This window comes from Dipodomys ordii, unplaced genomic scaffold, assembly GCF_000151885.1.
Source record: "Dipodomys ordii isolate 6190 unplaced genomic scaffold, Dord_2.0 Scaffold141, whole genome shotgun sequence".
Taxonomy (NCBI): domain Eukaryota; kingdom Metazoa; phylum Chordata; class Mammalia; order Rodentia; family Heteromyidae; genus Dipodomys; species Dipodomys ordii.
This window is the reverse complement of record NW_012267357.1, coordinates 1,204,377-1,216,313: the sequence shown is the minus strand read 5'-3', so window position 1 is coordinate 1,216,313 and position 11,937 is coordinate 1,204,377. Positions and strand designations below refer to the sequence as shown.

The 11,937-nt window shown below is 45.4% G+C and overlaps 1 protein-coding gene across 1 annotated transcript; it reads left to right on the top strand.

The window, feature by feature from the left end:
• The first annotated feature begins 806 nt into the window (after window positions 1–806).
• On the top strand, window positions 807–6,140 carry Mrpl40 (mitochondrial ribosomal protein L40). The gene is made up of 4 exons (XM_013031531.1): window positions 807–980; window positions 1,319–1,402; window positions 3,202–3,360; window positions 5,706–6,140. Exons 1-4 carry the CDS (start codon window positions 928–930, stop codon window positions 6,028–6,030), a joined length of 621 nt encoding a protein of 206 aa, XP_012886985.1. The 5' UTR covers window positions 807–927; the 3' UTR covers window positions 6,031–6,140.
• The last annotated feature ends 5,797 nt before the right edge of the window (window positions 6,141–11,937 follow it).

Sequence of the window (11,937 nt, the reverse complement as noted above, 5' to 3'; positions counted from 1 at the left end):
GCCGCCACCACCGCAGCCGCATCCCCTGCGCCGCTCCTCCTCCGGCGGCTCCCGGGCAACGCCGGAAGTCACGGCGCGCACCTGCCAAATCGCCCCGGCGGGAAACCGCTCCCAATGCGGACCGTGCCGCTCAGGCTCTTTTGGCAGACTGGGGGGCAGCGTAGGGCGACTCCGCTTGGGGATCCGGACGAGGAGCGGCCACTGACCGAGGAATGGGAAGAAGCGGACAGCGGCAGACAAGCCGAGCCTGGAGTTGCAGCAAGGCGGGATAAGCTATCCAGACAGCACGCTGTGCCAGGGTGTTATGGACAGCCTGTCACCAGCTTCACCTCGGTGGTTCCGAGTCCGACTTATTAACTAGCTTCCGTCATACATCAACACGCACTACTGGGCATCTTGCCAAGTGCCAGCCCCGTGTTGGCGCCTAGATGCAGCCACCGGCGTTCGGCCGCCGCCCCAGACTCGAACAAATGCGAGAAAAGAGCAGGCCAGCCTTTCGAAGGGTGGCAGGGAGGCTGAAGCGAACTCGTTTATTGGAAGATCGGGGCCATTTTTTACAGATGTGGACATTTGGGCCGGGTAGAGCAGGGTGACAACCTCTCGGCCAGTCCGTTGGCGGGGGGTGGGGGTGGGAGGTGGGAGGACGAACCTAGGCGGAGCCTAGCCGGGCCGCGCCCGCCGTAGTAGGGGTGGGCCCTGGAAGCCGGGTGGAGGTGGAAGCGCTTCTGGCGCGCGCGGCGCGAAGCGCGCCGCCAGGGGCGGGGCTGCGTCAGGGGCGGGGCTAGGATAGGCTTAGCCTGAGAAAAGGGCCGGAACGCGAGAGTCGGGGGGCAGCGCGCCTGTCGAACTTTCGTCTAGGCACCGCAGGCCGGACCGTCACGGGGCGCGCGTCCGGAAGTCGCCGGCAGGTCAGCGGCAGGATAAGTCATGGCCTCTGCGGTGCTGCTGTGTGCCGCGCGGGCGCTGCGCTCGCCAAGCGGGTAAGTACCTATGCTGGCCGTGTGGCAGAGTGCCCAGGCTGGCTTTTTGCAGCTGGGGCCTCTCGATGCGCCCTCTCTTCCTCTCACCCTGGTCCTCTGTTATCTCAAGGACCAGGAAGCTGTGTCTCCCATGGGTGAAAATCTTAAAATCTTTGCTATTACAGACCTCTTCCAAAAATGTAATGTGATCGCGTATTTTGAAAATTCTCCACCTTGACCTTGTCATATGTAATACTTAAAAACGCCCGGGCTTTGGCGAGCACTGTGATTTTGTGTATATGTATCGTTTGGTGTACATCGGGGAGAATCACATATTTATACAGTCGTCTCTCCTTCAGGCTTCCTGGAACTTGGTGGACACAGATCAGAGACACCCACCAGCGAGCTTCATTGTTATCCTTCTGGGAACTCATTCCCATGAGGTAAAATTCAGCTGTGGGTCTGACCCTTCTATGTTGGGTTAGCAAAATTTGCAACCTATAAAGCTTCTCCCAGTAAAATTTAAGTATCAATTTTGTGTGTTTTAAAGGGCACAATTGAACAAGCGGCCCTTCATCTTCCCTGCTCATTCTGTCTACCTTGGTGGGGGAGGTTCAAAGAGTATAGTTATTTCCATTCAGAACTCTGGACACTTATCAGGAATTTGATTGAGTACATTTTAATGTTAAAACATTTTTAGTTGTTGCTGGGTACCAGTGGTTCATGCCTTGTAGTCCTAGTTAGTCAGGAGGGTAAGATCCAAGGATTACAGTCCCCAACCCAGCCCAGCAGGAAAGTCTGTAAGAGTCTCTCCAATTAACCACAAAAAAGCTGGAAGTGGCATTGTGGCTCAAGTGGTAGAGTGTCAGCCATGAACGAAAAAGATAAGGTTAGCGTGTAGGCCCTTAATTCCAGCTCTAGTACCTGCATACCAATTTAAAAAAGAAAAGAAAAAGGCTGGCACTAGTGGCTCATCCTGTAATCTTAGCTACTCTGAGGATCAGAATTGGAAGCCAGCCTGGGCAAGAAAGTCTGTAAGACTTGGGGACTGGGAAGGTGGCTCAGTGGTCAAGTGCTTGCCTTGCATGCATGAGGCCCTGGGTTTGATTCCTCAGCACCTCATAAGCAGAAAAAGCCAGAAGTGGGGTGAGGCTCCAGTGTAGAGCGCTAGCCTACAGCTGATGAGCTGAGGGACAGCACCCAGGCCCAGAGTTAAGGCCCCACAACTGACCCAAAAAAAAGAAAGAAAGAAACAACATATGAGCCCTAAGTTCAAGCTTCAGGACCAGCCTGGAAAAACAACAACAAACAAACCTGGCATCAGTGGCTCATACCTGTAATCCCAGCTAATCAGGAGACTGAGATCTGAGGATTGTGATCCAAAGCCAGCCTGGGCAGAAAATTCTGAGACACTTTATATCCAATTAACCACCAAAATGCTGGAAGTAGATCTGTGCTTCAAGTGGTAGAGAGCCATCCTTGAGAAAAAAACCTCAGGGACAAGCACCCAGGCCCTGAGTTCAAGCTCCAGGACTGGCACTAAAAAAACACAAAACTGATCTTTTTTTTTTTTTTTTTGCCAGTCCTGGGGCTTAAACTCAGGGCCTGGACACTGTCTCTGAGCTTCTTTTGCTCAAAGTTAGCACTTTACCACTTGAGCCACAGTGCCATTCCAGCTTTTTCTGTTTATGTGGTACTGAGGAATTGAACCCAGGGCTTCATGCATGCTAGGCAAGCACTTTACCACTGAGCCACATTCCCAGACTGATTATTCTTAATATTATTACAACTGGGATATAAATTCCAAAGAGTTAACTAGAACTTTTGCTAAAGATGTAAGATGGAGAAGTAAGTCCCAAATCCACTTAAAATGTGAACAGTGAGCTTCTAATATGTCAGTTTAGTATGTTCACTTTTCAGGGCAGCTCCAAGGTACACCTGAATCACACAACTAAAGATCAGACTTTACCTTAGTTTATACTCAAAACTCCTTCACGCCTTGTACCTCTTCCTGGAGTTGATAGTACCCACAGAGTTCTCACCAGGAACCCTGGTGAGAGCTTTTTGAACTCGCAGTGATTGAAAAGGAAAATGTTTGACGTAGTTTGCTTTTTTTTTTTTAGTTTTAATTTTATTTTTTGTTATAAAGGTGATGTACAGAGAGGTTGCAGTTACATAAATCAGGTAATTAGTACATTGCTTTTTGGACAGTGTCACACTTCGTTTGATTTTTGTCCATTAGAGCAGAACCCATGCGCAAGAAGAAGAAGATAGATCCTAAAAAAGATCAGGCAGCAAAAGACCGTTTGAAAAAGAGAATCCGAAAACTAGAAAAAGCCAACCAAGAGCTAATTCCCATTGAAGATTTCATTACTCCTGTGAAGTTCTTGGATAAATCAAGGTAAGAGTTATCCTTTGGGCTTGCAGTCTCTTGGGCAAAGGAATCGCCTTAACCTCAGGTAGTTTGTGCTGAAGTTCACACTTTTAATGATAATGTAGGGTTGACTTGGCCCTAGTCTTGAATTCTTTTCTCCTTGATTGTGCCTTTGGGAGTTGGAGAAATGGCTGATAGTAGGGAGAAAAGAAAAAAAAAAAAAAACCACCACAACAGACAATTATATGATGAGTCCTGGCCAGATGCTAATAGAATTTGGGTGCTAAGGGTTGTTGCTCATTTGTGTGAGTAGTCTTGGCTATGACACATGGCATGAGCCTTTGTTCTGCAGCCCTGAGTCTGTCCCAACATGTGAATGCTCATAGTTGATGTGTATTGCAGTTATGTTGTATGTAGAATTAGGAGGTTTTGCTGCTTTCTTTTCTTTTTTTGGTTGGTTGTGGGGCTTGAACTCAGGGCCTGAATGTTGTCCCTGACCCTCTTTGTGCTCAAGGCTAGCCCTCTACCACTTGAACCATAGCACCACTTCTGGGTTTTGAATGGTTACTTGGAAAGAAGAGTCTCATGGGGACTTTTCTGCCTGGGGTGGCTTTCAACAATTGTCCTCAGATTTCAGCCTTCTGTGTAGCTAGATTACAGGTGTGAGCTACGGGCACCAAGCTGCTGCTTTCTAAAAAAAAAAAAAGCCAGGTGCTGTAATCCTAGCTACTCAGGAGTCTGAGATCTGAGGATCGGGATTCAAAGCCAGCCCAGGCAGGAAAATCTGTGAGATCCTGATCTCCAATAAACCACCAGAAAACCAGAAGTGGCACTGTGGCTCAAGTGGTAGAGTGCTAGCCTTGGGCTGGAGAGCTGACCCAGAGTTCAAGCCCCACTACTGGAAAAAAAAAAAAAAAAAAAGTGCCAGGGGCTGGTTGGTGGCTCATACCTGTAATCCTAGCTACTCAAGAGGCTGAAATCTAAGGGTCATGGTTCAAAGCCAGCCTAGGCAGGAAAGTCTCTGAGACTTTTACCTCCAATTAACCACCAGGAAACAGAGTTTAAGCTCCATGACTGAAAAAAAAAAGCATGGATCATAAACCAGCACCTTGGGGCTGGGAAATTGGCTCAGTGGTAGAATGCTTGCCTCGCATGCATGAGGCTCTGGGTTCGATTCCTCAGCACCACATAAACAGAAAAAGCTGGAAGTGGCGCTGTGGCTCAAGTGGTAGAGTGCTAGCCTTGAGCTAAAGAGCTAAGGGACAGTGCCCAGGCCCAGAGTTCAGGCCCCATGACTGACAAAAAAACAACAAATAAATAAATAAAACAGCACCTTGCCCTGCAAACAGGAGACAGCAGGTCCTTTTGTGTGTATATGTGTGTGTTCCAAGACTGAACTAAGCTCTTGTCTCCCTGGAATTTTGGTGTGCACGTAACTGTTCTCCAGCATCACCCCTTGACAAAGGCAGAGAAAGTGATAGCACAGTTAGCTCAGAGATGTTTCCTCTCCTGATAGAAACAAATAACTTTGATCTTCAGTGTTAATTGTAGCTTCTGCTATTTTCAACATTATATATATATATATATATAATTTTTTTTTTTTTTGTCAGTTGTGGGGCTTGAACTCTGGGCCTGGGTGCTGTTCTGAAGCTCTTCAGCTGAAGGCAAGCACTCTACCACTTGAGCCACAGAACCACTTATGGTTTTCTGGTGGTTAACTGAAGATAAGAGTCTCATAGACTTTCCTGCCCCAGCTGGCTTTGAATCACGATCCTCCTGAGTATCTAGGATCACAAGCTTGGGCCACTAGCACCTGGCTCTACATTCTATTCTTGATTTTTTCCTGACTTGTAGGTTTTTTTTTTTTCTTTTCTTGGAAACCTTTATTTATTTTCTTTAAAATAAGATTTTTATAGGAAATGAAGGGAAGGAATATTCTTTTTATCTATTTCTTTGGAAATGTGTGAAGAGCCAAAGAAATATGACAGAAATGACAGCATCATTCTCTTATATCTGAACATATGCTTCAGATCTGAGGGCCCTAAGGCTAGCAGGTCTGTGTTATTTTAAGCTTGGTTACAAATGTAAGTAATAAGACAATTTGTTTCTAGATTTCTTAAACTATATGGCCCTTGTCCTTTCCCTTTCCTGTACCAAGTTAGAGGCCAAATCCAGGTCAAAGTTAAAGAACAAGTGGTGGTAATATAAATTTGTGATGTTGAATAATGTTAAGAATAGAGATTTTCATTGCTTTTTCCTGAGTTTTGGCTGTACCTTGCAGTGGGATGGTTGGGTCATGTGCAGTCACACAGGTGCCCGTACCAGCAAGGTAGGTATCCTAGCATCACACCTCTGGACTTGTGTGTACACAGACAGCGGCCTCAGGTGGAACTCTCCTTTGAGGAGAGTGAGCGGAGAGCTCTGCTTCTGAAGAAGTGGTCACGGCACAAGCAGCAAGAACACGAGGCAGAGAGGAATGCCATCGCATCCATGCTGAAAGCCCAACAAGAAGCTCTCCAGGAACTGAAACTTGAGTCCCCAGAGCTCTACACTGAGGCTATCAAGCGGGACCCCAGCCTGTTCCCCTTTGAGTGGGAAGGGCCACACTACACACCACCCATCTCTAACTACCAGCCCCCTGAAGGCAGATATAGTGACATCACCACAGTGTACACACAGCAAGAATCCAAGAGGTAGAACTGAAGGCAGCTTGTTTCAGATCACACCACCCTTAGTAGGCAAAATGTTGAGGGTTGAATCTGCTTTCCAGACATGATGGTTGCAAATAAAAATATACTCAGAAGCATCTCTGTGTCTCGTGTTGCAATCAAAATTAATCCACCTGCAGATGGATGGGGCAAGAGATGCTGCCCCTCTGCCAAGTACTTTGATGAGGATGACAATGACATCAGCTCTTCTCCAGTGGGAGAAAATACAGGTTTTAAAAAAAAGGAAGATTCCACTTATGCAGTGAAAGTACCACCTGCAGGAGGCACAGAGGAACTCAAGTGGAGGTGAAGCATGTGCAGGATTTTGCTAGAAGCTATGCCTTCTTGGTGGTACAGGTAGAAGAGCTAGGAGGAAGGCTTTAGAGAATAGGACAAGCTAGGGACACATTAAAGCTGCTCTGTCCTCCAGGAGGGCATGAGGTCCAAGTGAAGCAAGGAGCTCGGTGTTTCATTTATTGCCGTAAATGGTTAATGTATGTGTCTGTTCAGGCTGCCATAACAAAACACCAGGCTGGTAGCTTAAACAACTGAGACTCTAGTAAAGTTTTTTTCCTTGTTTTATTTTAATTTTTGGTGCCAGTTTTAGCTTGACCTCAAGGCTTGACTTGGGTGCTGTCCCTGCCTAGCTTTTGTGCTCAAGGCTGGTGATCTGCCATTTGGGCCACAGGCTCCACTTCTGGCTTTTTCTGGGCAACTGGAGATAAGAGTCTCACAGACTTTTCTGCCAGAGCTAGCTCTGCACCTGTCTTCAGAGCTCAGTCTCCTGAGTAGCCACTGATGCCACTGGTGAGCCACGGTGCTGGCTATGGTTAGATTTTTCCCCTTTTTGCCAGTCCTGAGGCTTGAACTCTGGGCCTGGGCACTGCCTCTGAGCTTTTGTGCTTCAAGGCAAGTGATCTACCACTTGAACTACAGCTTTTTGTCATTAACTGGAGATGAGTCTCATAGACTTTCTTGCCCAAGCTGGCTTCAAACCATGATCCTCAGATCTCAGCCTCCTGAGTGGCTATGATTACAGGCATGAGCCACTGATACCCAAATGGTTTGATTTCTTTTAAGGCCTGTCTTCATGGTTTGCAAATAGCCATATTTTCCCCGTGTCTTCAAGTGGCTGCTCTTCTCATATGATGAGTGGAACACCTACCCTAATGACTTCATTTGAAGTTCATTAGTGTGTGTGTGTGTGTGTGTGTGTGTTTCATGCTTTCACTTAGCTTTTTCTGCTTGTTACTGGTGCTCTGCCACTTAAGCTACACTTCTGGTAGCTGGTTGATTCTAGATAAAGAGTAGCTGTGGCTTATTTTGCTCATTCGCCAGTGCTCTGCCTCAACTCTGACTCTCAGATCTTAATTTAGCCTCCTGAGTAGGTAGGAGGTATAAAGGTCATTAACCTTTTTTTTTTTTTTTGCAGTCCTGGAACTTAAACATTGGGCACTGTCCCTGAGCTCCTTTTGCTCCTTTGCTCTCTACCAGTTTAGCCACAGCCCCACTTCTTTTTCTGTGATTAATTGGAGATAAAAGTTTCACAGACTTTCCTGCCCGGGCTGGCTTAAGCCACTAGTGCCTTTACTTCTTTGAATACCCTCTTTGGCCAGGTGCTGGTGGTTCACACCCCAAATCCTAGATACTCAAGAGGCTGAGATCTGAAGATTGCGGTTTAAAGCCAGCCTGAGCAGGTTATCTCCAATTAACCACCAAAAAAGAAAAAGAAAGGTTGAAGTGGAGCTGTGCTCAAGTGCTAGTTCTAATAAAGTGTTAGCCGTGAGAGAATAAAAACAAAAACCAACTAGATGTATAACTCTGGTAGAGTACCTGCCTAGCAACCTCAAGGACCTGAGTTCAAACCCAGTACTGGGGGGAAAAGTTAGCTTCAGGCATGACTACACTCCTGAAATCTCAAAACTGGAGGCTGAGACCAAACATCACAAGTTTTAGACAAGCTTGTGTGGAGTAGATTTCCAGGCCAATGTGGGCTCCATAGCAAGATTGTTTCAAAACAGCAGAAAAGGTCTTTTCTCCCATTGAGTGGTTTTAGTTTTTGTTAAAAGTCATTTCTGGCACTTGTGGCTCATGTCTATAATCCTTGCATCTTAGGAGCCTGAGATCTGAGGGTAGCATTTCCAAGTCAGCCCGGGCAGGAAAGTCCACAACATTTATTTTCAATTAACTACCAAAGAGGCAGAAGTGAAGCTGTGGCTTAAGTGGTAGAGCACTAGCTTTGAGTGAAAAAGCTAAGGGATAGTGCCCAAGCCCTAAGGACTGGCACCAAAATATATATTATACACATATAAGTAAAAAGCACAGGCTTAGGCTCTACCTGAGTCAGATACTGATTGTAACCACTTTTTCTGAGCTCCACATCTGTCTCTGAGGTTCAAGCTACTGTCCACTTTTGCTTGTTCTATTGCAGTAGCCAACTCATCTGTTCATGGTAGCAATGTTCACTGATTGCTCCTCTGAAGCAGTTTGATCTTTCTTTCTTTCTTTCTTTCTTTCTTTCTCATGGGGGTTGAACTCTAAGGCCTGAGCTCTGTCAGCTCTTCAGCTCAAGGCTAGCGCTCTACCACTTGAGCTACAGCGCCACTTCTGGTTTTCTGGTGGTTTATTGGAGATAAGAGTTTCATGGACTTTCTTGCCCGGGCTGGCTTTGAACTGTGATCCTCAGTTTTCAACCTCCTGAGTAGCTAGGATCACAGGCATGAGCCACTGGTGCCAAGCTCAGTTTGATGTTTCTATAGAACAAAAGTCAGAGATTGCTGTTACCACAGGAATCACATCCAGACCTCTGAGCAGAGCTTACAGCACCCTCTCCTGTCAACATATGGTGTTGGTTCCCTCCACCTCTATGGGGCCCTTTCTCTTCCCAGAAGGGCTGGAACCACCTCATGTAAGCCCAGGTTTATGAGGTCTTCTACACCAAAACAAGGCCCCAGCACATTTGCTTCCTGTAGCACTTTGTTTTGTTTTGGTACAAGGGTTTGAACTCAGGGCCTCAGGTACTCCTGCTTGGCATTTTCTCTCACAGCTGGCACTCCACTATTTGGGCCATGCCCTCCAATCAGGGTTTGATTGGCTAGTCAGGCATAGTTTCTCAGACTTTTCTTCCCTAAGCTAACTTCAGATCGCAGATTCCTGAGTAGCTAGGATTGTAAGCAACCAGTGTCCATTTTTGAGAAAAATGCTATGTAATCTAGGATGGTCCCAAATTTATGATCTAATTGCCTCAGCCTTCCAAGTGCTGGAATTATATGTGTACATCACCATGCCCCGCTGTTTTTTACCTTTTAATTTTGAAGTAACTGGATTCAACAGAAAGTTGCACATGTAATTGTCCAGGAAGTTCTGCAGACCCTTGTCCCAGTTTTACTGTCAACACCTTTCACACTGCAATAGTGTCAAGACCTAGAAATTGACTTTGGCACTCCATAGAACATACTGATTCTTCTATGTTGTGTCCCAATTTGTGATTGTATTTGGCTGTACACAATTTTGTCATGCACAGCCCTGTGGAAGCACGTCAGATTGTGTGTATCTTTTCAACATAAGACTCCTTTGAAAGACAGCATTCCTCTTAGCCTTACCTCTAACAACAATTAGTATGTTCTACATTATTTCACCAGTGTTGCATACCATATGTATCCCTCTAAGATTGGCCTTGTTTTTTAAGCTCAGCACAGTTTTCTGACTTTTTCATCCAACTTGTTGTGTGCATAGTAGTTTATTATAGGGGTTTCACCCTGAGTGCACAGCAATTTCTTGAAAGTAACACTGAATTCTGAGTGACATGTTCTGTGAAGCTAATTTAAGTGATTTTTCTTTTCTTCTTTTTTTTTTTCTGGTGATGGTCCTGGGGTTTAAACTCAGGGTGCTGTCCCTGAGCTTATTTTGCTCAAGGCTAGCACTCTACCACTTGAGCCACAGTGCCACTTCCAGCTTTTTCTGAGTAGGTAATTGGAGATAAGAGTCTCACAGGGACCTTTCTGCCTGGGCTGGCTTTGTACCACGATCCTCAGATCTCAGCTTTCGAGTAGCCAGGATTACAGGTGTGAGCCTCCAACACCTGGCCTATGATAAGTTTTAATAGTAGGTATGGGACTAAAGGGTGTTTACTTGTTTACTATTGAGTTTTCTACAAAAAGTGTGAAAGACACTTCTATTTTAGACTTGTATACCCTTTCTTCCAAACACTGACCACATTTTAGGTTTATTTAATGTTGGATATTCAATTTGGACCTAGTACATACTAGGTAAGTGGTCTGCTACTGAACTATATCCCTAGCCTGAGACTCATATTTGCCAGTGTTCAATGTTTATGTCTTTCCCTTAAAAGAGAAACTTGTTGAAGGTAACTTGTCAGTTTTAAGACTGAGACCTTGGCTGAGATGAAAATGGCAGTGTATGTATCCTGCAGAGTACAGATAAACATTGTCTTTCTGAAACCCGTTTTACTGATAAATGTGCTACAAGTAGCAGTATATACCAGATTAGAACTCAGAGGTAGGCCTGTGCATTGAATGTGAAAGGCTCTAGGTTTGAGTTGCAACTCAAAAGGAAAAATGAACATAGGGTTGAATGCAGCAACATTCTGTCCAGAAAGATTATCTGCTGGTGTGGAACTAGTTCTATAGGGGGAGGAGTCACAATACAACAGTGGCACCTTAGAGCAGCCTGAATATTCCCACAGACCCATAGGCTAGCAAAATAATACATTGTAGCTGTGCATGAAGCTTTCACACAGCACAGGGCTAAACAGATAGGATATGGCAGGATGTAACTGCACAGACAAAGCCTTTCTCAACTGGTACCTCAGCAGTCTTTCCACCCACTATCCCAGGATAGCTGCCCCAATTCATCATATCACAGATTACAACATTCAGATGGCTCTTCCTTGTGTTTACAAGTATCCATCTCCAGCAGCCTTCTTGCTCTTCATTGGTTAGAAATGATCATTATTAAAGCAACCACTGGGTTGATTGATTTGCCTCCAGGTTGGGGTAACCTGGCTCTTTATTTTTGCATTCTTTACTAGTGCAAATTAATTGTACAATGTGGGAGGTTTCATTCTAATAATTCCACTCATGCATTTACTTAGATATTTACCCTATTACTTCATACCCCTCTCACCCATGCTTTTTTTTACACTCTGCTTTGTTCTTGAGATGCTGAGTACATTACCTACCACCTTTCACAGAACATAGGATAAAACACATTTGAGAGGATATCTTAAGCTTTAATATATGCCTTTCTAAAGCGATCAATGATTTTGTCTCAAAGAATAAGATGTGGCCAGGAAGGAAGTAGAGAAGATGCTGGGCATGTGCCAGACTGGTCCCCACATGAGGCCTGCTGATCATCTTATTAGCAATAAAGAGACTGCTTGGTGGTGTTCTTGGTGGTTTATAGACATGGATTTTTAAAACACCCACAAGAGAAAAAGCATACTCTTTGAATATAACATTGACAGGAAGTCTAACAGGTATGAGTTTAGTTTTCAGTTTTTATTTGGATCTGAACATGTGAAATGGCTTTCTGAGGGAAGGTCTAAATTCCAGAGGCTTTGGGCTTGAACTCAGAGCCTTATGCATGCTATGCAAAGTAGCTGAGCTCTGTCCTCACTCAGCTCTTTGGATGCCCTATCATGACCATTGGTGCCAGTACTAGAGCTTGAACTCAGGCTGTGGGCTTTGTGTGTGTGTGTACACGTGCACACGTGGGCGCTGCTTCTGGGGCTTGAACTTGGGGCCTAGATACTATCCCCGAGTTTTTTTTTTGCTCAGGGCTAGCCCTGTACTACTTGAGCCACAGCTCCAGTTCCAACTTTTTTGGTTGTTCACTGGATGTAAGAGTATCACAGATTTTGCTTGCCCAGGCTGGC